Raw genomic sequence first — 25,664 nt, forward strand, 5'->3', positions numbered from 1 at the left:
CCTGCGGAATTTCCCCGCCTGAGGGAAAAGGCCCAGTGCCACCCGCGCTGCTTGTGCCAGGGGACCCAGTGCGAGTCCAGAGTGCCATTCCTGGGACTCCAGCTCCACGGCTCTTCCCGAACATGAACGCGGGCAGAGTTTTGTCCGTGTGCCGCGGGGCCCAGTCAGTCCCAGAGCCAGCGAGTGTGGCTTTGCGGTCACTGTTCCAGGCATGTTCTTTCCCCAGATACCCCTTGAGCTGCGAAGGATAAAAAGAGGATGAAGTTTTGTTTGTATTTGCAGAACATTCATTTTAGCTTTGTACTACACAAAGCCACTGTTCATCCCTTCCAGAGCAAAAGGAAGTGGAGAGAATCAACTTTTAGAATCAACTAAAACACTAAACTGTATTTAAAGTTTAATGGTAAATACTGGATATTGGACAAAGTTGGGAACTTTGCAGGGCTTTTTTGTTTGTTTGTTTTTCGTAGTGACTTTACAGTCAGCCAAAGAGATTTCTGTCAACCTCTACGCTTAATTCTTCATTAATTAAAACACAGTTGTCTCAGAATAAAACCATTAACAAGCAAATGCTCCTTGAGTGAGCAGCAGCAGTGGAAGCAATCTCTACAGGCTTACCTGAAATCCTTCTAATTTTTCCTTTTTTTGTTGTTTTAATTATTTTCAATTTTAATTTGTTGAAGTATTTTTGGCATCCAACATAGCAATTTTCTATAATACTATATTTTCCTATGCAGTATGAATTTTCCCCTGGGAATTGCATTACAAAAACCATATAAAAAGGATTCATGCATAGTTTTTTTCTTAATAAAAAAGAGTTGCTTTCTTAGGCAACATTTTAGTGGTTGTGGAATACTACTATTACTATATTAAAACATAACAAGTCACTCCCCAGTAAACACAGACTTTGATCTAAAAGAAGAGATCAAAGAGATCCCACGTGTCTGCATTGCTATTCTAGAACAGGATTTCTTTCCCAAGAGTGACTTCAGAGGAGAGAATCCTAAAAAAGGATTGGTCACAAAAATAAATTACAATGTAGGTTTGCCCAAGTTAAGTTAAACATCTCAATTCTTGTCCATCAAAATTAGGAATAAAATTGAAAATCAGGATTTTAGTATAGGAGATTTTATAGTTTAAATATTTTATATAGGAGAACATTCTTGAAGAAAAGTTTGGGGTTTTTTTTGTTGGTTTAGTTTTGTTTTGTTTTTAAATGTCAGGTGAGCCAAACTTGCAGGACATGTGTTAATATAACTGTGAGCCAGAAATTTGTCTTATTGTCATAGAACAAGGATGACATTGCTGCCTCAGTTTCTCCTTTCATAGACTAGACTGCTGTCACTGCTGTTGCCTGCCCAGAAATGTGATGGTTTAGGACAGTAAGTTTATCTTAACTCATTAGAGCTGGCATAGAGACACAGCTCTTAAATTGAGCCACTTCTGGGACCTGAAGCCACCACGGTTTTATGAGACACAAGAGAAAATAAAGTCTCATTTGGCATGCTGTTGAATCTTGAAGGTAAACGCTGAGGAAGAGAAATGCTGCAAAAGATTCCTCTGTGACACCACTGTGCAGTGCATCTGCACCAGACAGAAAAAAGGTCCATCAATTTCATCACTGAGAACTGATCAAGTGAGATGAAATAGGGAAATGTTTTACACCGGTGCATGAAACCCAAGACATCCCCTCTTGTTCACTCCCATTTACCCATTGCTTTGGAATAGAATGCAAACTGATACTAACATGGACATCTGACAGGATTTTACCCACAGAATGCAAGACAGCTTCTGTAGATGGAGAGCATCCTGCTTCAAATATGGTTAAATAACAGAGAGCAGAGTATGCATTATGTTATATATATAACAAGCCAGCACAAAGTCTGCAATTTTTTTACTCCAATGCTATAATTGTAATTCAATAGAAAGAAAATCATAGTTTTCAGTGACTAAAACAATTGTCAGAACATATTTAATTAAAGGCTTAACTCTTCACTAAGTTCACTTTTTTGAGGTCAAGAAACTGGCAGGTAATGTGCATTTCAGAAGGCCAATAACAGTCGTGTGCAACCACTTCATCCACAGATGCTAAATAGCGTTCAGGCAAGCTGCAAACTGGATGAAATAGTGTAAAAAGACTGGTGTATTGAAGGCACTGGCACATATACTTCTGTGACTGTGGTACTCCTCCAGCTTCAGACAAACACTAGAATTTAAAGATAAATTAAAGATTAAATGTCATGTGTCAGAAAGCATTTTATGTTTTTCCATAATGAGTTGGTTAAAAATATGTGAGGGCTTCTATTAAGACACCTGGACAGCAGGAGAATTTGAAATCAGCCATTTGCCGGGAGTAATATACATTCCTATGTTTCTGATTTCTGACCATATAGCCAAGGCAAAATATTGAAGTAAAATAGAAATTTCCTCCAGAATAATAATTTCTTAGTTGAAAGGTTGTGTTAACTTTGTTTCTGGTGGAAATTTGATCTTCAGCTGGCTTTCTAAAATATTTGCTAAGACCCAACCCAAGTTATTGTTCTCAAAGAAAAGCTCACAAAGGAAACAACAATAAATTAGATTTAGTATATGGAACATTAAGTTTTTTCAGGAAAATGGTTTGTCTGTAAAAAAAGTTTTATGAACACTGTAATGAGGCTCACACTCACTGAAACAGCTTATGAAAACTCATTGAAGTGCCATGTGCCAAATAAGTCTGGGAAATAATTTTGTGTGGGTAAATAAAGCACTGAAGTAAACTGGGAAAGGATAACATCTTTTCTCTGACAGAAGAAACAGCCTCTTTCTTATGGCCAGCATCCACAGTAAATGTAAATCTACATTTACACCATAATAAATGGGCAGCTATTGACTAAATGCTCTAGAAAAAATGGGGGGAAAATAGCTTCAGTATAGTCATCTCTATTTTTAAATAACTACCAAACATTGTATTTAGCAGTCCCAAATCACCTCAGGGCACCATGGTATGCCTACCTTTACTCTGTGCTCCCAGTGGTAAGGGCTGTACTTCCCTCAGAATTTCTGTGCCAAGCAGAGGCAGTCTGCAGTGCATGGCAAGCCCTCTCTGTGTCACAGACCCTTCACTCAGGGACAGGTACAGATACACAAAGGGGAAGGTCTGATCTGCCACTGAGGAGCTGCCACTGATACGGTTCTTCTGGGCACAGGAGAATCAGCACCCTGCCACTAAACCATGCAGGCAAATGCTGAGCCTGTCTTGCAGGAGACTGGTGGCCTTGTGGTGCAAGAAGTGTTGAAAACCTCTCAATAGCACAAAGAGATTGATCAGACTTGTCTAAAATCACACTTTTATTCACCCACACTGGAAAACATTGTGAAAACTCTGTCACTTGATCCAAGGGCTCAGGATTCATTACCACCCACTTCTTCACATATTTAGCACAGACAGGGGAAAAAAAAAAAGATGTGAAGTATGTAAAAATGTATACAATATGTCACTAGTAGAAAGGAAGAGGAACCACTCCTGCATTTTGGCTAGGATTGATGCAGTGATCTAATTCTTTTTCTGGGCTGATTTTCACCAACTGTCCAATTCCAACTTTGTCAGCAAATGTTGGGTTTGGCTACAACCAGGTTATTGCTATTTCAAGTGGCAACACACCTGAGCTGGAAAACAGAGGCTGAATAAGCCAAACACTGAGTTCAAATGAGATCAAAACTCAACTGGAACGCACTACTTGCTGCTCTGAACTCAGTGGATGACACCAACAAATCTGACCACTCTTCATCTTGGGGACAAGTTCTAATCATGTAGAGAATGCTGAAAGGTTTTTCTTCTCTATTTCACAGATCTAGATGTTCAACGTGTGGGCAGGAAATACCTTTGTTATCTCTTTGTATGTTTTCTTGTAGTTTGGTAATTCATTAACTCATTCACAGTTGTGAGACCATTCCCAAGCACTAGTACACTGTGGGAACAAGTTTGCACACTAGTACATGATCAGTCAGGAACCCTGTGCAACCCTGTGCAGCCCAGATCACAATGCTGCAGGTTTGGGACACTCAGTATTTGCAGAAACAGCATTAGCAACTTGATATTTTGGTAAATTGGTATTTTGAGAGAAGAAAGGAAAAGCCAAGGTTCCATAGAAAGAGGGCAGAAAATAAGAAAGCATTAATTTAGCTCCTTAGAGGCCTTAGAGGTGGCACTGCTAGCTGTGCTGCCAGCTGGCCAGCTGACAGACTCACTGACCACAAGGAATCACACTCTGCCCTCATATGGTAAAATGGGAATAGTTTGCTCACTCAGGGTGGCTGAATAACCTGCCCTGACAAAGCCCACACTGAGGATACTCCCATGTTTTCTGTGGGTGCTGGGGGTGCGTGCTTTGAAGTGAGGGGCAAACAGATTATTTTATGCCACTACCTTAGGACCATCACAACTTCTGCATCTAAAACAATATTCCTTTGATGAGCAATAAAATAAATGCCATGTCCGCTAAGTTTCTATGATACTTGTCTGCAGCTGAAGGGGCTGTAAACCAGATCTAGTCACAAAGCAATTGTCCTAACATTGTCCACTCCAAGCAACATGTATTTACTCAGGGCACTGGAACAGGACACCATGCATGCTTGTTGCTTAAGAAAAGCCCATTTCTGCCTGTTATATTGGAAAGTTTGTACAGCATTAATTCTTAAAAACTGATTGTGTTTCTTAGATTCTTATAATACTTTACTCTGAAATGAATGAGACAGTTTGTAGGGTATGCCACCTGATTTGGTCCCACCTGAATATCTTCAGAGATGCAAACTTGAGTTATCACTTAGCTGTTGAAAGAAGAGAAGCCACTGATATTCAGATCTGAAGACACTTAAAAGTGGTGTCCAAATCTCTGATTTGTATTATTCACTACAGCATGTACCTTCCTGGTTCTTACTGGGGCAACAGTGTGCTACAGTGGAAGCTAATGCAGAAACAAGTGGTCCACTATGTTATACAGGAGGGGAGACAGTTCTAGATAGTTTTTATTTGCCAGGCTCTAATTATGCAACCCACCCATTTAAATTAAATATTAATCAATCTGGATATCATAGAAGTCTCTCAAAAAGAAACTGCTATCAACAGTACAGAGAGGTGACACATCCAATACTTCACAGTTACAATAAACACTCTTTATTACCCCACATGCACACTTCCCAGGCCCAGCACTCCTGACCATGAATCACCCTGTGTGACTATTGATGAAAATAGTATTTGCTTCCTTTTTGTCCAGCAACAGAGTGAAGCTCTTCACTAGCTGAGGTGAGGGCAATCTCTCCCCTCCAATAAACTTTCAGAACATTCCTTTCTGCAAACAGGACAGTGAACTGTCTGTCCTACAGCTTGTAGCTGGAACTGGTTTTGGAGGAGTTTTGGTCTACATGAACTGAGATAGCCAAGCTCAGTATCATCTACCCATGCGAGCTCCCCTGTATCTTGGCAGGCAGAGCAGAGCAAGCACCATGTACTGGCAAAAATAACATGTTCTCACACTGTGAAGTCCATCAGAAAGCAGAGAAAATCTCTTTCTCAAATGCCTTTTGATACCTAGAGATACAAATCAGCATTAAGTGGTGACTGCGAAGGACAGAACGTGCTCAACTGTTCCTGGTTTCACTTTGTTCAAAAAAATACTGTGATAAGTTTCAGGTGGTGACAAATATCTGTAAGCAATATCTCATCTGCCAATTCCTGGCACTAGAACTGGTCTCCTCCTTAGATAGACTCTGCAAGTGGAAGTGTGTATATCCATATGCTCCACCATTCCTGGAAGAAGTGTGAGGCTGCACCAGAGGCAGCCAGCTGGGAAGACAGGGAGCCACTGGTGGCCCTTGGGAAAAACATTCAGTGGACAGTTTATGGTGCTTAGCACCGTGAAAGAGCATAAAAGATAAAGGCACAAAAATCAATTCTTAAAGCAGTTTTCTGCTCAAAAAAGCACCTGGTCATTTTGTGGATAAATATTTTCCTCACTTCTAGATAAAAATGTATTTCCATAAAGAAAATTCACATTAATAACAGAACTACTAAATATCCTAAACACAATGCTATGCTATATGCCACATCTTCTACACAGAATTCTATGATTCTATAACTTAACACCTTGCACCCATTATCATGAGGTGGGAAATCACTATGGCTGCAGAATTTGACCCTTATGTCCTCACAACACCTTGGTGAGGTAGATAGGTTCCATAACATCATCTTTAGGAGGGGAAATAAGCACAAAAAGGTGAACTGACTTGCACGGGGATACATGGCAGGTCTGGAAGCAAATCCCAGGTCATACCCACAGATTTCCCTACTGTAAAACACTGCTTTACCTCCCACCCACCTCTATCCCCAGCACTAAAGGAAAAGTATTCATGTACCACTGACAAAATACACCCAGCCCAACACCAAGTATTCTGTAGACTACTTCTGCAACAGAAATAGCATCATTAGGTTACAAACTACTTTTCTCACAAGACATGAATTCCAAAGTACACAAGACAACTCCCACTGCTGTCAGCCAGCAAAAGCACTAAAATCTGGGCCCCTACATTTTCCCCAGATCATCAGTTAGAGCCTTCCTCATGTCTTAACTTCACTCAAAAATTCCAGAGTTAATTAATAAGGCACATCAGGGGCTAATTCAGGAACTTCTGCAATAGATGTGAAGTCCCATGGGTCACTGGTCATCTCCAGGCTGGCACTCGGAAAACACCAGCTGGCATGTGAAATCACACCTTGACTGAGGCAAAGGCTCCCTGCCCTCTAATTGCCACAGTGCCAGCCTTAGTGCATCATTGTCTGAGATGCTAGCTGAATCATGACCATCATGGAGTTAGGTTATCTCAACCCTCAATAAGGGTGTCTGAATGCAGTGAGACTCGGGAGTGAAAACAAGGCAAGAGAAAGTCTGTTGGATGTTGACTTGGAAGGATGCCACCACACGGCTGAGGCCCAATGAAAGTATAACATAGCATAACATCATGTACTCTTCCTTCACTAGACAAGTGACAACAGGGATTTCTCTGTATAGTTGCTGACTTGTAGATATAAGGAATAGGTAAGGAATGTTCCACAGCTGCCTGAGTGCAATATTCAATGCTAATGATCTACAAGTACATACCAGTGATGTAATAGTTCAAACCATTTGATAAAACAACCTCCCCTCTCTTTATTGAAAGTTTGATAAATCCTAATTCTTGACCTTGATTGGAGGCACAACAGATCACTCAAATGTACTTAAGATTCTGACACAGAGGTTGTATAATTGCAAATGCTTTTGGCTCCAGCACAACTGGAGTAAGATTGGGTTGGTTCAAATCTGAACTGATGTGTGATTGCTGGAAGGCAGCAAACACCCAACAGTGGATCTGAAGTGGTGATGAGACTTTATACAGGACTTTAGGAAACAGGGAGTACTAAGGGTACTTTCCTTGTTCAACACACAAATTCTTCACAGGTCACTGGTTTCTTGTGCTGTTTGCCCAAGCTGGGAATGTGTCCAGCTCAAACATAGGTCTTCCCCATGTGTTGATGGCCAGTGTGACACAGCAGACTGCAATCATGTTCATCACTATTCCAGCTTTAACCTGTGAGGAAAAAAATCCAAACCAACAACAATAACCAAACACCAGCACATCAAGTCCAAACCAGCAACACCCAAACACCAGCACAGCAAACTGCAGCAAGACCTACTTGTACATACACAAGAAAGATGGTCAAACAAATCACAGAAATAGCCATTGTATCCACTGCCTTCTGTTCTTGTTTAGGTGGAGATACTAGGGAACACACTGTGCCAAGTCTTTGAATGGTTTGCTATGTATACAACCAGGCAAGGAGCTTTAAGGCCTGTGTAACAAGTCATTCTTATTAGTTAGAGAAGAGCTTATGCCCTCTTCAAGTACCCAGTTAGAAAACCAGTAATGTTTGTGTATTCCACCCAGAACCTGCCCTGTGTGGTCTGGCAGAAAATCAGAGGACCAGAGCCAAGGGCTACTGATTGCTACCTTCTGCTTTCAGCTCCAGTGGAGACAAGGCTTTAGACACTTGCCAAAGCCCCAGAACACTGCAGGGCATGCCTGGACTTTAACCCTTCAGATTTCAGAGATTTATGACTTACCAGTTTTTCATTTCACTTGGTCCAATCTGTATGTCTGCCAAAGCCTCCCACCGTATTTCAGGAAGAAAGCAATGGAGAATTTCAGATAAGAGAGAAGGTAATTATCTTACCATATCCAAAACATGGATGTGGCCATAAGAAAACACTATTGCATTTGGTGGTGTTGCAACAGGTAGCATGAAGGCAAATGAAGCACTGAGAGTAGCAGGCAGCATAATATACAAAGGGTGGATCTTGATAGATTCAGCCTGCAATGAAATGGAGAGAATATCACTATGGGGGTGTTTGAAAAGAAAAGCATAAAGGATCAATCTACCCCACACCAATGAGATACATAGGCTTATTTTGTTTCCTTGTATTACATCACCAAAATAATTCACAAAATTTTTATTCTGAAATCCACATGTGCTCATAGATAACTTGCTGTTGCTTCCTCCCAATGATATTTAAAAACAAGCTTGATGCTTTCATGTTGTTTGTTTTGCTCTATGGTATAATTTAGATTTCTGGTCAAATATATCCAACAATCTTTTCTTTGACCTCAGACCACCCTTTTTCCAAGAATGGGAATTAAAATTACTAGGCACGTGGAGTGACATTCTTAGACTATACATAAACTCTGTGGCACTCAAAACTTAAGTGCCAATTTAAGTCATTAATAGCTCAGTACCTTGATTGGAGTAATTTTGCTTTGATGAAATAGTCTAAAATAAAGTGTTTGTCCTTTTCTAATTAAAGAGCAAAGTAACCTATTTTTCTTTTTATGCCACAGTTTTGATTCTGCTCAGGAAATGCAGCAAAACTTATCAGATTTTCCTAAGTTTTAAAATTGTTCTGGGTTCCTATGAGAAATTACACATTTCTAGTAATTAGGTCTACCACTTTGAGTATTTTAGCACAAAATGTCAAGATGAATAATTCAAAGGCATCATCAGAAAGTGCTGGATTTTGTTTTGGCTTGGGTTTTGTGTGTGTGTATGTGTGTGTGTTTTTCCAGTTCTAAGCCAATAGTTCAAAATGACCAGAAGTTTGCTGATATGTATTGAAAAAGTGACTGTCACTTCACTTTCTTCAGGGCCAAGGCACACACCTTACAGAAAGAGTGACCTGGCTTCTTTTTAAATACACTGGAGCAACATCCAAGACAATAATTATAGTATTACTTTGCCACGCAGTTTAACTCTGATCCTCCAGCTGACAGGGTAGCAGGACAGGAGCAATCTTACCAAGGATGAAAAGATAGGCAGGAAGAGGGTAGCTGTGGCCACGTTACTGGTGCATTCAGTGATGACAGCTGTAATAAGGGCGATCACTGTTGCAATGGCCCATGGTGGGATAGATCCCAGTGGAGTCATCTGACGACCCATCCAAGCTGAGAGCCCAGAGTTCTGCAAGAAAATAAGTGGGTTTAAGTGAGGTTTAGAACCCCTGACTCACAAACAGGGAAGCCATGTTATGGGCAACATTCCTGTCAAATAATACTAAAGGAGTCCTGAATTATGCAAACACCATCCAGGAAAGTACAATTATCTGTCACAAAAATTAAAAAAAATTCCTTGCCAACTAGACATAACACTGAATCCCACTTTTCTGATTTTTTCTGAAAACCAAATACTTGCTCACACACAGTTTACAAAATTATGGTTTTCTTGCTGAACAAGAAAGTTTCTCTGAGGCCATTGCAAATGCTTAATGTATGGCCCAGAAGCTTCTTGGCACATTTTTCTAAGGTTTATGAAGTTTATGATTCTGTATGAACACAGGCAGTAGTTGATACAAACAGGTTACAAAATCTCTGACTTGATTGTTTTTAATGCTCTGAAGCTTTAATAATCTATGTGTGATGTATGTAGATGAATGTCAGGCCCAGAGCTTTAACTTGCCCCATGGTTTAAACCTAATAATCCACAAAACTTAGATGTGAATATGACTTCTGCCAAAGTATGGCACTACTGATAGCTAATGCTTACTTTGATTTAGATGCATCTCAGCAGTGATGAAAGAAACAATATGGTTCACCTCAAGATTCCTTCCTGTTCTGGGAATTTAGCTGCCTTTTCTGTGAATTTATGAGCACAGCATCAACCCAGGATTTTCTTTCTAACCACTTCAGCAGTGGTTTTGCTTTAAGTCTGAAGATATATAAGCTTCAAAAAAACCTCAAATGGTTTTGAAAATCTCACAAGTGCTATCTATACTTCTAATTTTTTAGCCAGGGCTGGGATTGAGATGATTACAGAAATAAGAAAGGATGCTTTTCTGGACTGTCCAGACAGCGAAGATGTCAACTTACTTGGGAGTCTCCAAAAGGTAAGATAAATTAAAGAAACTTGGTCAGAGAACAAAAATTCCTGGAGAAGACTCACAAACATTCACCTCTCCTTGGTTTTTGCTAATTTAGATGTCCCTTCAGATCTGAACTTTGCTACTGGGTTTGGCTTTGGGTGCATGCCCAGTAATACAGGACTAGGTAACAAACCAGGAAAGTTCGCCTTTGAGTCAGAGAAAAACAGATGTTAGGACATACTGCGCTTGCATCTGCCAAAGCAAAACCTCCTCCCAGCAGCAGCACAATGCTCCAGGGCATCTTCCTTTGAACCACATTCCAGTCTAGCAGCGGGGCTGATAAAAATGGCTTTTTTTTATCTGAAGTGAGAAATGAAAAGTAGAACATGTTTTAGGAGAGCAAAGACATTTTGTCTTCTGTTCTGCAAGATACCAGTGGGCAGATGCACAGTACTGTGAAATCTGCACAGGGTGAGGGTAACACGCACGAACATGGACTGTGCCCCAGGCCTGTCCAACAAGAGAGGTAGGTGAGATGCTCTAAAGAACTGCATGCAAATCCTGTGCATGTTTCTGCCTTGTTAGCTGAGTGGGTTAGATGTTTCACAGTGCTACAGTCCCTCTTTTAAATACCTTCTTCAGTCTGTTCAGGGTCAGACATGCTTGGATTCCAGGCTTTGCACTTGGGCTTATGAGCAGGAAGGATAAACAGTAACAGGGCAATAAACACAGCAGGAACAGAATCAGAGATATACCTAATGAAGAAAAGAGAATACAGGTTAGAAAATGGTCACCTTTTTCCTAGAAAAGGGCTGCCTTCCAGCATTCTAGTCACTAATCTTTGCCATCCCATTTGGGGCTTGAGTAAAATGGGTCATTAGATCATGTCTGAAGTCTCTCAGACCTGCCATAATTTATAATAATAAAAGAAACAAGCTACACATTAATAAATAGAGTCCTGGATGACAACTCATCCCTCCTGGAGCAAGGTTCCTTCTCTGTGCTGAAGCCAAGATTCAACAGTTGTATCTCAAAGACAGACATCTAAAGAAATGGCCTGAATCATAGTCCCAACATGTATTTTATGTTCCTAACATGCCATGCACAAATACTATGCAAAGAAGTCATTCAAAGCTAAAAATCAATTTTCCAGTGAGTTAAGGTATTGGTTAAAGGCAATATTAGCAAATATTCAAATGTCACTGCAACTGATTGGAGCTCATACAAACAAAATGCCAAGGTGTATGTCAGTGTGACCGAGACCAACATTACAGAATTTTCTCTTCTTTTAGGAAGTTCAGCTTGCTCCATGTCTCAGTCTCCAGCTTTTTCACTGCAGTACAAACTGTCAAATCATAGATGATTGGTAGTGTCATGTACAAGCCATTGCATTAAGCCCAGCAAACATGTGAAGTCAGGTAAAGTTGGAATTAATGACCCCACATTCAAAATGGAATGTATGAGCAAGGGAATCTGATTAATAACCAAGAGGGTAAAAGATGGGAAAAAAAACCCTAAAAACTTACTTTTCTCCTCCTGGGAAGAGCCTGGCAGCCCAGCCTTTTACAAAGCCTGGGTTTCTGGAAAACCACAAGAGCACCAGCAATATAAACAAGAGGAGGATATTTAATTCAGCATAAGACATAGGGCCTAACTTCTTCATTTCTGCCTTCAGCACACTGTATGCAGCTTTTTCTTTGTCAGTTTTCTCTGTCCCAAGGCCCCAGCTTTTTTTAAAACTTTGAAAAAAATGGAGAAAAAAGATACTGTAAGTACAAACATATTAGAGGGATCTAACATCCTTATCACTCTGAAGTTGCCCCTCTTGGGGACAGGCACAGACCAAAGCAGAGGCCATAAATAAAGAAACTACAACAGTGCCAAAGTATTTTGTGGGGACACACTAGTTCTCAAAGAAGAATGTGGTCTAGCAAAGGATGTCAGTTTGGAGTAACCCAGGATGAAAAAGTCAGGTTTGAATCAATGGCTGCAAAGCAGCTATGCCAGAGCTGAAATTCACAGGCAAGAGACTGAAAAATAAACCAGCAATTCTCTCTAAAGGTTAAGAATGTATAGGGATTTTGCCTTAATATACCTCCTATGAACACAAAAGGTTTCCAGGCCTCAAAATTTCTGTGAAACAGATCTGCTCTCTGCTATAAAATTAGCAACTTGTCAGTGCATTTGTTTTAGCCAGATGTCTCAGTAAGCTGATCTGCACTAACTTACTGAGGGTTTTACGCAATATCATGTAGATAAATACTCACTTGAGTCCCATGAAGGAGCACTGTAACCAAAGCCAAGCTAGCACCAACATCAGGACCATGTTTGGGAATGCAAATCCAAACCAGGAAGCAAAGTTCACAACATCATTATTGTTGGGGTATAACCTGTAAAAAAATTATTTTCTGTATGAATGTCAAAACATTTAGTAATCCAGTCTCCCTATAATATGTGCTAGTGACAGTTATGCATGTAAATCTAGGACAAGCATTACAAGAAATCACAGGTCATATCCACAGCCTGATTTAAATCATGGGGGAAGGCAGCCTGATTTCAGAGCAGAACCTAAATGATTGTCAGTATTCTCTGTGTTTTACTTTGATGCAGGATAGGAGCTTATGTTGATACCTTAGGTCTCAGTCAGACAAGTGTGGCTGAAAGATCTCCCATACATTCTAGACACCTTTCACTTCTAACATGCCTGTTCATTTATCCCAAGACAGGATACTTTTTGCTTCTTCCCAACTCATTCTAGTAAGACAGAAAGAAATGTCTTTCCTGAAATTAATACCTGTACTTCTGCTGCCTTCAACAGATGAAAAAGTTGCTAGTTGGCTTGAATGAATGAAGACAGGGTTTTAAGAAAGGCAATTTTTGTTATTCTCTGTGCTTGCCAATAATGATAGGAGGAAAAATATCAATAGCAAACTTCCAGCTGGGTGTTAAAACCAACAGATAATGTAGCAGCTAAGGCTGAAGTACTTGCAACACAAGGAAGCAATGTTGGAAAAATTTCCATTGAAGATTGGATTCCATGTAGATCAGTTCCCAAACTCAGTTTAGCAATGACAGAACAACACAACTGCAGTTTCCACAGCCGCAGCATGGAGGAACAGTGTTACAGGAGGGGCCAAGTTCCTTCTAGCTCTCTCCAGTGTGCTTATGAGTAATCTACATTCTGGTGCTCTTTACTGCAGTTCCTCTTCTGATGTGCTGCATTTCAGTTGAAAAAGAGGACACAGAAGAACCAGTATCTCATAATCAACCACTTGCATGTTGATTGCCAACAAGTATTTCCAATTTTCTCAGAAGACCTTAATTCCATCACATAGCTTCCTTTTAAAAGATGCTGAAGCAAAAAAAAAAGAGCCCCAACACTTCATGCATTTCTGTCTCAGTTCCTCAACTAATTGCTTGAAGTTCACAAGTGAAATTGTCATCTAAGACCAGTCAATTGGTCACACAAACAGTATGACAGGGTAACTAAAAGAAGCAGCAAAAATTACTTACTGATTCATCTGGCCTTTCAGTACCACATTTGGTCCTGTTCCGGTAAGTGTTGCAGTTCCTCCAATGCTGGCAGCATAGCATACACAAAGTGTCATTCCCTTGCATATGCGCTTCCTCATTTTCTTTTCCTCAGAAGATCTGGGGTCATCAGTGACTTGTTCATTGCTAACAACTAGACAGAAAGAAAATTATTTGCCTCAGGTAAAGTTGGAAAGGCAGAGAGTTCAGGATAGAGTCTGTAGGCTTAGTGCTTCCAGTTTGCATGTGCCATTTATTTTAATTTAAAAACCCACAGATATCTCCCTAAATACTTCAGACTAATGTTCATGAGGAGCAGAAGAAAGAGACTGAAGGACTGGGTTTACATGATCCAAGGATGCTGTTGCCCACATCAGTGCCACAACTCCTCTTCAGTAATGTCTTGTTTCACAGAGAGGCTTACCACCAGCCAAATATTTTAGTATCTGGAACCATTCCAATTCCACAGTGAGAACCCAACTAGCTTTAACAGATTTAACAGGCAGGAAAAAAAAAAACCCACTGAAACCCAAATCCTTGCTTGGCATGATGTCAATTTACAATAACCACGAAACTTTACTGCTGTGTCCATTGTTCTCTGAGGTTAACACTCTAATCTTGAAGTCTGACTGGAGTAATGGAGCAGTACAAAGAATTTATGGCAATTACAACCAACTCAACAATATCAAAGGGTATTTTTTGCACACTTATTCTCTTCACTGTACTTGGAATCTGATCTTTAATCATATTTAATAATACATTCTTGTGTAACAGCACAGCAGTGCAGTGAAATGAGAAGGTCTGACTTTGTGCACATATGTAAAATTAAGTGAAACCTATTGTAGAACCACATGAGTGGCAGAAGACCTTTAGGAGTCAAACATCAGGGTAAGATCATACACAAGAACAGTTTTTCTACTGTGAGTCGAATTACACCAGTTCCTCTTTTCCATGTGGCTTTTAAGGTAGTCCTCTTTCTTCTCCCCACCTCCACATACAATCTGGTCAATAAAGAGATATTTATTACCCTAGAACAAAAATAGATTGTGCTTACATAATTTTTTCAAATAGTCCTACATGGCCTAGAAGCTGAATCCCCACTGATAATCACAAGATTTAGAAAGTGGGATTCTGGGAGTTTGGATGGTTATTTCCCACAGGATATGCTCTTCACTTCCCTAAACAGGTGGTTAAGTCTAGGGAAACTGGATTACTCCAGCTATGAGGAAAGAACAAAACAACTCATCTGAGATCTAGCACTAGCATACAAAATGCCAGCCATCAAAATTGAAAGCTATTTTGTAAAACCTAATTGCCATCTAATTGTCATGTATTTACAGGATTTCAGTCAGGTTACCATCCTCTATCCTTGGAAAGGGTACACAGCACTCCTAGGCTGGGGAGCTGAGTTTAGCAAGTTCAGTAGCATCAGCTTATTGGTGAGCAGGCCCTTACTATGCACTGCAGTGGACTCTGATGTGATCTTTTCCTCCAATTCAATCACTGTATTTGTTTGTCCAGATGCTTGTTCCACCATGGTCACATCATTCTCTGTGCTGTCCAATTGATCCAGGACAGCCTGGACAATGGGAACCATCATGGCAGTGGTGGCCGTGTTGCTTATCCACATTGACAGGAAGGCAGTGACTGCCATAAATCCCAGCATCAGGCTGAAAAGAGAGAAAGACACAGAGGAGAGAGGAAGAAAGTGAACAGATGCTGCTAGGCTTTGTAGTCACTGTAATTTAGAGAATAAAGCCCAGGCAGGGATGTGTGCAGTCACTAGTACAGAGCAGGGCCAGACTCCCTTCTAGGACACATGTAGCTCTGCCACATTCACTGAAGGAATCCCAGGGCATAATTAAGTCTGTCATAATTTTGTCCCCAATGGCGAGCTTCTAAAATTTAGTCAGATGCTAGTTTTGGATAAAGTACAAATTAACTGCTCCTGTTGCTAGACTTCATTTCTGGAAACTCTGTGCAAGTACAGCTAAATTGGCTCTTGAAGGATCCTTTCTCTGTGGACTGTTAAGTATCATCCCTAGGCCTGCGCTAAACTAACAAGTGACAAGAAAAAAAACAGTGTAATATCTTACAGTGCAGGTTTCACCCCAAGAATCAGAAGGACCCTCAGTGCAATCCTTTTGTGAAGATTCCACTGCTCAACAGAAATTGCAACAATCAGCCCTCCAAAGAAGAGCATGTTTGTGTTATTTAGGTACTGCAAGCACACCTGAAAGATAAAGAAGGTAAGTCAGGCCAAAATCCTTGCTTCACTAGTACAATTTGCCTACCACCCTCTCAAATTCAGGCCCCAACCAACACTGGAACAAGAGGCAGCTGCTGCCTGAGAGCTCCCTGCAGTTTCCTGAACCCTTGATCTCCTGCGCTGACTTGCCTGTGCAGGAGCTCTTTGTGCATCGTTGTGCAGAATGACACCAGTTTCCCAAAATGCAGCTGGGGGTTCAAAGTATGGAAGGCGCTGGAAATATTGAGCTCCAAAAGGGCTGTCTCAGCACCATCAGCGACCACACCTGCCTTTACCAGCTTGTTGGGCAGTAGTGAACCTGGGCTACAGAATCTGAACACAGCCTTTGCCTTGTGCTTCCAGCACAAACAGCCCAGGCAGAGATCTGGGGAGGACACAGCAGACCTGCCAGCACCATGTCAGTTATCCTCTCACAAGTTTGTCTCATGCATTTTAAGATCTCCCAGAAAACTGTCAGCTCTACTTTGTCTTTGTGGTTGGAAACACACAAACTGCTGGCACTAGTGGGATGCTCTCCAGCAGGATCCATGCCCAAAACAGACCCTCCCCTCTACCACCTCAAGCCCCCCACTGTTAACAGTTTGGGCAAATGTGTATGTAGTTCAGCATCTTCCCATATAAGAACCCTGAACACTAATACAGACTTGTTGGCTAAATATTGATGAGGGATCAGAGCACTGGATTTCTCTGTATCAGACCTGGATTGCACAAGTTCCTTACTTTTTTAGAGGTCTGAACTCCAAGCAGAGGGAAAAATACCACTGGCATGAGGGAGGTGATAGCCAGGGGCATCACTTCAGTGCACCAGTACACAGCCATGATGATGATGATATATGCACATCTGGCCTCCTGCAACATAATAGAAGACACATTTAAGCATTAGAAACTGCTTTTAAAGATAAGAAACACATTGGTGACTCTTAAAAGTGGTTCACACACTCCACTGTCTGTAGCTTAACAAGTTATGCTGAATGAGGACTTAAAAATGTGCTTTTAAATCATGTTCTGAAGTCACTTGTATAAAAAGATATTTTTGACCAAGAAGACCATAGTGCTTGCTTTAATACATCCACATAAAATAAATGCTGTAAGAAAAACAAATCTTCTGCCACTAGGTAAGTGCAGTTTGCTATGTGCAAGTACCTCTTGGTGGTTGAGGTCAGCAGATTTTACATCTAGGAGCCAAGAACAGCAATATGGAGTTAATTTTTTAAAATAGATGGCCAAATTTCCCAGTGTGGATGATTAGCTTGCCTGAAATTCACAAGTCTTCAATGTATGTCCAGTAACACAGTTGAGCTCAGAAAATATTTCACTGAATAATTTAAAAGTTCTTCACTTTTTAAAGTAACTCCTAAAGTAAACCTCCTTTTTTTGTTGTTGTTTTTTTTGTGTGTGGTCTTTTGTTTGTTTGTTGGGTGGTTTTTATTGGGGTTTTTTTTGTGTGTGACTAAGCACATTAGAGGTATTAAACTACTTTCCCAAATCATACTGTCCCTACCTGCTAAGGGGATTCCCTAGTTTAGAATTGTTGTAACCTGAATTTCTGGGCTGTTGACCAGGCATTTCTGTATTCCAGCCTTCTGTGGTTTGTACTCTAAAAATTGTCAGGAAAAGCAGGCATTCATTAGCTAACAGTGAACTGTTTGAAAGCTGAAGTCGCTGTTCTGTAGTTCACTATTTGCCCCTATTTTGGGCATGTGTTTATAGGATTTTACTCTAATACAACAAATGTGACTTTATTGCTAAAATAAATGGTGTGAGAGTAGCACCTAAAAACTGACATCAGGTGATATTAGTAAGTAGGGCTGTGTTTTCATTAATTTTGTTGAGAAGTTTAAGAAGCAGAAAACACCTTTTGTAAGTAATGTGAATTTTTTCCCCTCAAGTTTCCAGATTAATTACAGCACAAGTTTTGAAAAGAAGAATTCTTCAGATTAGAAGATATCAGGCAGATCCTGTTGAAGTCTCTTCCTTTTATAAATATAAGGTCAGCTCATGATACAATTCATGCTGTACTGCAGTAATACAGTAATGCAGGCATAGAACTGACTATGGTTAATCTGTTGCTAGTACAGAAGACAGATAAACAACTGTCAGTGAATAAAATTCAAAACACTGGTTTTAGAGAGTAGAGAGTAAATAATTTATGCAAAGTTCAAAAATACAACCATGCTTATAATTTAACTCCAACAACTGTGGCCAATTCAAACAACCAAAGACTTGGAATTAAATATATATTTGTATTTATACCTATATATATCTGTGATTTATGGAAATGGTCACAGAATGTCTCTTTGGTGTTTCTGTACAGTTGACACAAAACACAGTAACCTGCCTCCTGGCTGAGCGATGAAAAAAGTCACTGACAGAAATATTGCTTTCCCATAGTGAAATATTGTAACTTCTTAGATTAGATTAATGGCACAATATGCCTACAAATAATGGCAAACTGAAGACCTACTTAAATTTTTTTGGAAATTATCTTTCCTACTTTTACTCAAAGTAGAGCTTAACAATCAGGAATTCCTCATTATATAAAGCACCACCATTCAATGGAATGGTATAACTTAGACAGGTAAACAAGATGGGTTGACAATTTGGTTTATAAACAGATAAAATTTTCCTGTACTTTAAAACAGACCGAGCGATACAAGTTGCTCAGAAGAAAGGCTGGTTTTGGCATTAGAATAGCCACCAAAGCTCCAGTAGGCTAAAATACTGCAAACTGAGGTTTCACATTTGGTCAAGAAGGCTACAAGGTGTTAAAGCCCAAAGTTCCCTGGGTTATTCCAATTTTATGGTGGTGTAACTACACTGAACACAAAGGAGTTCAGCATTCGCCATCCCTGGAGTAAGACAGATGAATTGGAGGACATGGCATTTGAAATCCTGACCAATTCATACAACACAACGCTGACTGCATCGGGATGGAGAATGCCACCAAGCAACATACAGGGACTACCAGACCCTCAGCAGAAAGCTGGTGGACGGACTCCTGCCCCTCAGCCCACTCCAATCGCCAGGACATAATGCAGGACAATTCCAAACGGGTTTGTCTTGGCCCAGAATGAATTGCATCAAATTGGCACGGTGGGTTGGATGTGCGGCTCGGGAGCCGGGCTGCTCCCGCAGGGACCCGCAGGCACTTACCCGCGTGGGCACAGCGAGCGGCAGCGGCAGCAGCAGCAGCGGCGTGAGGAAGAGGATGGCGAGGGAGCGGCACCTCAGCAGGGGCTGCAGGCACGTCGGGGCCATGTTCTGTGGGGTGACACGGGCAGGGCGCGAGCGGGAGCAGCGCCCGCCGCCGCCGCTTTAAGTACGGGGCGGGCGGGACGGGAGGGACCGGCCGGGGGCCGCCCCGGGCAGCGGCGCGGTTGAGTACGGCAGCGAGCGAGCCTCGCCGAGCCTCCCCGAGCCGCCCGGAGCCTCCCCGAGCCTCCCCGAGCCGCCCCGAGCCGCCCCGAGCCGCCCGGAGCCTCCCCGAGCCGCCCGGAGCCTCCCCGAGCCGCCCGGAGCCTCCCCGAGCCTCCCCGAGCCGCCCCGAGCCTCCCCGAGCCGCCCGGAGCGCCCTGGCCCCGCTCCGACCCGCTCCGACCCGCCGGACACGGCGCGGGGCCGGTGCCGTGCCCCTCCTTAAGGCCACCTCCGTGCCGAGGACAGCGGCTCAGTGGCTGTCTATCGGCTACCACTCCACTCGGGAGAGTGTTGTAGGAACATTCTCCCTGCTGACAGAGCCCACGGGACGGTGCGGCAAGCACAGACTGATGGCGTGCAGGCACCGGGGCGCCGCCTCGGCCCCTTTCGGGAGCTGGCCCTTCGGGAGGTGCTGGTCACGCCAAGGGAGGATCGTCCCTCGCTCATTCACACCGTGGTGGGGATGGACTGAGCTCCTCCAGGGAAATGGAGAGTTAAAACCACAGTGGGGATCTCCCCAAAACAAAGGTCTGTGTAGGCATGCATGGCTGTGTTTCGCTATTATTTTGAGAGGCATTGTGCCTCTGGATCTGGGTTAAAAATAACCCAGGAAGGTTAACTTGAAAGGTTATTTTTGATGTTGTTGACTTCGGTGTCTTTGTCTACAGTGCAGCCTTGGAATCCAAAGGGACGGCCCTACTGATGGTGGCCAGCGTGACTGAGTGGGCAGAAAGGGACAGCTAGACAGAGGACAAGCAAATTGTTCATATTTTAGGTTTTGCTTCTGGGATGACAACAGCCACCTGAAATTGAAATCAGCATAAATAATATCTCAACAATTTGATCCTGCAGTCTCTTAGCACAGTCTTACCAAGCAATTACTCACAGAAATAAAGAATTTCAGATTCCACAGCAAGTAATGAGGGAGCTCTGACTACAGCTTGCACTCTTTGTCCTCTGCTGACCAGAGGAACTTGAGTGACAGAAGTTCAAAACAAGACACTCCAATGTTACTTTTCATTTATAAAAGCAGTGAATGTCCACTAAGAAAAACAGTAGCCAACCGGATCTGGACAGATTCCAAATCTTCAAACCTTTCGGAGCAGTCCCTCTGGGTAACTTACCAACATAGAGGAAACACACTTCACACCAGTGCAAAGTCTAGTAGAAAGTGGGGAATTGGCCAAAACTTGAATTCCTGTGGCCTGTCTCCAATGAAAAAATGGTTCCTAGTCAGAAAAGAAAAAAAAAAAAAAAAAAAAAAAGGAAAAAAGGCTAGAAGCACTTAAATAAGAAAATGCAAATAGATCACTCTAAAGGAGTTGTTCTAAAGCTAACTCTGATAGACCAGTGCAAATATACTTTGTTGTCTTCTTGTTCAGTAAGATGCAGTGAAGAAAAATGAAAATAGGAGAAAGACAAAAAATATCACAATTAGTCCATTTAGATGGACTAATCTTGTGAAAGAAGATTTGCTTGCTGTACCTGGAGATGAGATATGGGTTATTAATGGAGAGTTATTAATGGGTTATTAATGCCCAAGGGACTCCATGGGCAATGAAATTAACTCATTCACACCTCAGTCCTTTTTTTTTATCAATAAAGAAAAGGGAATCAATATTCCCTTATTGTGTGGAATTATTGCAAACTTGCCTTCATATAATTTGATAATGAGCTTCATTTTCACTGTGCCAAGGAGAAGACAGACAAAGTTTTGGCCACTTGCTTTACAGAGCCAGTTTGATAGCTGGGTAGAAGGGAGCTGCAGAGAGCCTAAGCACCTGCAAAACATCCAGGAGGAGTTTTTGGTGATCCAAAGTGCAGTCAAACAAAAACATCCCACAGCCTGAAATTCAGCTCATGGTAATTGAGCACAAACTGCACACCTTCAAGAAAAAGGAATCCTTTCCTCTAGTCAGTATGGCTCTGAACATAGTAGAGAGCAATAGCTTTAAATAGTGCTTTAGAAGCAGTGGGTAAAACACGGTTTTAGTTGCAGACATAATTTAGAAGCAGAAGACTGTAGCATCCTTAGATACCCTAGTGTTGAATAATGTGCTGTTCTTGTTCTTCTTGGTAGTAAGTTTCAAATCAGTTTTCAAAGGAACTCAAATTTTTGAGTTACAAATAGGCTTAGGCATGGGTGGTGATGTGAGGTGGAACCAGGAGCTGAATCAGATCTCTCGTACTTGAAACCACTTTTCCTGGTTGCAAGATGCCATTTCTCCCATTTGCTGTTCTGCTGTCCTAATAAACCCAGGTATTTTGAAGCATGTGAAGAATCAAGGGTTTGAGTAACAGAGCCAAGCCCATCCTGTGGCTGAGTGCCACCAACCTTCCCTGGCCTTTGCAATATTTCTCAGCTGGTGGCTCTGGGGTTCATTTAATTTAACTTGACAAAGAAAGCAGAATGTTTTTCTGCTGTTCATGAGCTGAATAGGTTCAATGAAGTGTTCAGTGAACACCAGAGCCAGCTCAAGGGACTGGGCTAGTTATGGCTGGGCAAGAAACAGTTGTGGCAGGAACAGCCGCACCTGAACTGCTGAAGACTATTAAAGAAAGGCTGACTTTTATTATTTCATAAAGAAAGGGACTGAAAAACAATCCCACTTAGAAAGTAGGATTTCCAGGGTCAGTCCAAGTAGAAAAATTGTAAAATATATACTTTTTTATAGTTTAGTTTTGTTCATGAGAAGCTGCTTTTCTGATATATTGCACTCTCTACAAGGCAATCATCCCAGTTACTCCAGTTATTGGAGGGTAGGAATGGCCCATGAAAAGGTGGATTTACAGGCAGAAGCTGGTTCATTTAATTACAGATAGACATATTTTCTGCCTCTAACTCAAATGCTGCCCAAGCACACAAGTACAGTTTGCTTGTTCTAAACACTCCATTTGACCTAGATAACTGCTACTCTCTTTCAAGACAAAAGCTCTTCACATTTTTTTAAAGTTCTTTCATGTTGCAAGCTCCATGCAACAGCCAGCGATACAAAAGTTTTAACAAAATAAAATTAAACAAGGACTGTTAAGTCGAATCATACTTGGCAATGAGAAACACAAATTAAAACAACTGACCCTGAGATATTGTAGTATGTAGTAGAAAAAGAATGTTTTCTTATTGGGCTTTTGAAAATTACATTTAAAAAACAACCAGCTCAGAACTTACCTCTACATGATTCTTGCATTCAAAAGATGCCTAGAAGAGGTCTTGTATGGTAATGCTATGCACTGGAAGGTTTACACAGAATTTAAATAGAAAGAGTTATTACCAGCATTCAGAGAAAACCACTCCTTCATTGCTCTCCATTTTCCCTCCAGTCTGTGCTTCCCAGTTACTGCCAATCCACTGTCCTGCTTCAGGAGTAGCTTTCAACTAAGTTCCCAGGGCAGCATCTGATATTTTTCCAGGAAAAGCTCTAAAGACTCTGAATGAACAGTCCTTTCGGCACAATCCCCATGCCCAACAACTTTCTACATAAAAGCCCTCATTATGAATTTTGAGTCAGTGGGGTCTTCTCAGTCAGTGTATGTTGCTGATCAGTCCTTCTTGACCTAGAATTGATGATTCCCATATAGTTTGTGCCCTAAAGCCCATTCAAATGCTCTGCAGGCTAATGACTACAAAAGAAAGAAGATCCAAAAGAAAATCATGTTCAAAATTTGATTCAGAATTGGCAGCTCTGTAACCTCTCCCTTAGCTACCATCTCATTAACATATTTGTTCAAAAGCCTTTTCTCTGCTTCATTACATAATTTGTGTTACAAAATCCAGATAAACATTCATTATTCCCAGATCTAAATAATGGCTTACTGCACTTCCTTTGTCTTCTTCTTTCATTTTTCTCAGAGAAGAAGAATGGGGGACAGAAGGGGCTTGTTTGGATGGGAAATGAACCACACCAATTTCTGAGAAACATCTGTGGCAGCTGTTGTCTATGACATTATGATAGATTGTGCAAAGACTAGTGAATGATTTTTTCTGATACTCTGGCAAAGTGAAAGAATTAATATTAGTGCCCCTACTTGACAGACTAAGAAGGTTAGTTAATATTTTCTGCATCCTCAGAGACAACACTTGCATCATACAGGTATAAGGGATCAGTTGTAACAGCAGGTACACAAATGCTTGACCTTCCTTCAGAAAGTCTTGAAACTTCTTGGCTTTGAAAACATGAAGTTCTGTTCATTTTTCTCTCTAATTTATATATCTTCTGAAGTTTCCTATTTACAAATGTATTGCTGAGGTCCAGGAGACAGGACATGCTGTTCCTGGGGCCTTTGTGCTGTCAGTCCATCCAATCACAGCAAAGTATCCCCAGGGAGGAAAGGCTAATGAAGGTTGGAGATTTTGCCTGGAATGTACTTGGATACCCTGAAATACTCCAAGGGCACTGGAAAACCAATGACACCTGGGCATCTGCTGGGCACAGCTGAGAAGCCCACGTGTGCCTGGGGATGCGAGGCTGGGGCCTGATGCTGGGTTTCTCCTGCGTGGAGATGGAGGGAAGACACTTCCCATGAGCTGGCAGATTTTGTCCAAGGGAAGCAGCTCTACCCCAGGGAGGCCAAGGTGGCTTTGGGGAGCTGAATACTACCATGACCATCCCTCAAGAGGTGAAGGGGATAGCAGCATGCCCCTACCCTCCTGCTCACCACAAGCCAGCCCTGAGGTCCTGCAGCCTGGAGGGACCTCTCATGCCATGCCTCCCTCCTCAGGGTGCCACAGGGTCTCTCTGCCCCTGGGCTGGAGCATGCCTGGATGCTGGGGACAGAGGCCAGACAGGGGTGGGGTGCAGGAATCCTGCTACGTGCTGAATCCAGTTTATGTAAGCCAAACTTATATGGGAAAGAAGGAACCTGAGATCCCAGAGTTTCTCTAAGGATTAGCAAATTAATCTGTGTGTGGAACTGTCACTGAAAATCAAACCCTAATACTTGTCCGGCAATGCTGCGGTTTCTCCTTTAAAAATTTTTTTGGCTAAACCCCTGTTTAGGGTGGAGTTACTGTGACAGAGCCTTTCAGTTTCAGGGTTTTTTCCCTCTCTGCTCTTTGAAGAAAGGATATCCAGCAGAATAAAGAGAAAAATGTCAAGAAAGAGAAAGTTGTGCCAAAATTGGCAAGAGATCTTCACTCCTACAAAAGGGGGATTTCAAGAGTTTCTAGGATTTTCCTTAGTGTTTTCTAGGTCTCCTGTAAGTCAGGCAGCAGAGGAAGAATCACATGGCAAGAGTATGCTTGCCATTGAGTAGGAAACAAAAGTATTTTGTATGCATTTCACATTCCCAAGTTCCTGCTCTTTTGCTACTTCGCTGTGCAGAGGTTTCTTTCACAGCCTTCTCTCCTCTGCATGTTCTCTTTTCAGACCACCGTGGGTGATTTTGCAGTATCTGGCAGAGAGAGGAGTCCGTGCATGGACAATGCCAAACCCAGCAGCCATCTCAATTTCCCTCCATGACTGATGAGTCTTTCCCTTAATATGTTTGCAATTAAGTGATAAAACATTCATTTCTTTGTTGAGGATAACTGGCCATCTCTCACAGAATAGAAGACTGAAAGAGCCTGTTGCGGTGCAAGAGCCCATGAGGATCACAGAACCTGGTGTGTCTTGGATAGTAGCAAGGCCATTGGACAAACTCTACAAAAGAAAAGATGATTATCTTTTGCTCTCCTACAAGAGACTATGTTCCTATCGACCCAGGGACTCTAATGCCACACGTTCCACATCACCTCAAGCTCTTAAAGGCTCAGTCTTTTGACATGTTGTTGACCTGTGACTATTGCGACATTCTGCTGCCACTTCCAACCCTTCAGAAACATGGGAAGTGACACACTGGCCTTGGCTTCCTACATGCAAAGGGCCATACTTACTTGTCTCCTGAGTGCCCGGGACCCTGTAGCAATGGGGAGCAAAGTGACACAGACGTCCTTATGAGTCCGAAGAAGGCCCGTTTCCTGCAAAAAGCGCAATACTGCTCCAATCTCTACCAGACACAACCGAAGCCAGACCAAGGCCTAACAGAAC

At 41.8% G+C, this 25,664-nt stretch overlaps 1 protein-coding gene across 6 annotated transcripts; it reads right to left on the reverse strand.

Moving 5' to 3' along the window:
* Positions 1 to 385: 385 nt before the first annotated feature.
* On the reverse strand, positions 386 to 25,664 carry LOC110471971 (Na(+)/citrate cotransporter). Of its 6 annotated transcripts, XM_085557152.1 has the most exons (17): positions 25,511 to 25,664; positions 22,808 to 25,277; positions 21,292 to 21,419; positions 20,763 to 20,867; positions 19,375 to 19,482; positions 16,942 to 17,070; positions 16,049 to 16,185; positions 15,408 to 15,622; positions 13,935 to 14,106; positions 12,689 to 12,811; positions 11,948 to 12,160; positions 11,055 to 11,176; positions 10,663 to 10,781; positions 9,362 to 9,523; positions 8,246 to 8,383; positions 7,446 to 7,602; positions 386 to 2,206 (listed from the first exon to the last, which is right to left on the reverse strand). In XM_085557152.1, exons 3-16 carry the CDS (start codon positions 21,295 to 21,297, stop codon positions 7,474 to 7,476), a joined length of 1,878 nt encoding a protein of 625 aa, XP_085413278.1. In that variant the 5' UTR covers positions 21,298 to 21,419; positions 22,808 to 25,277; positions 25,511 to 25,664; the 3' UTR covers positions 386 to 2,206; positions 7,446 to 7,473. The 6 variants fall into 6 exon arrangements, with proteins under 6 accessions (XP_085413278.1, XP_077643740.2, XP_085413277.1 ...); XM_077787614.2 differs by having other exon boundaries at positions 386 to 7,602; positions 22,911 to 25,277; XM_085557151.1 differs by having other exon boundaries at positions 386 to 7,602.

The sequence above is a fragment of the Lonchura striata genome, chromosome 19 (assembly GCF_050655825.1).
Source record: "Lonchura striata isolate lonStrDom1 chromosome 19, ASM5065582v1, whole genome shotgun sequence".
NCBI classification, from domain to species: domain Eukaryota; kingdom Metazoa; phylum Chordata; class Aves; order Passeriformes; family Estrildidae; genus Lonchura; species Lonchura striata.

Bases quoted from the DNA above. Each gene is read 5' to 3' on its own strand.
- LOC110471971 (XM_077787616.2), bottom strand. The intron at 19,483-20,762 runs GTAAGTTACCCA...GTCACCCCACAG, and splicing joins AGTGTGTTTCCTCTATGTTG to AACATGGCCCCGACGTGCCT. The intron at 7,603-8,245 runs GTAAGATAATTA...TTTTCCTCACAG, and splicing joins ACATCCATGTTTTGGATATG to GTTAAAGCTGGAATAGTGAT.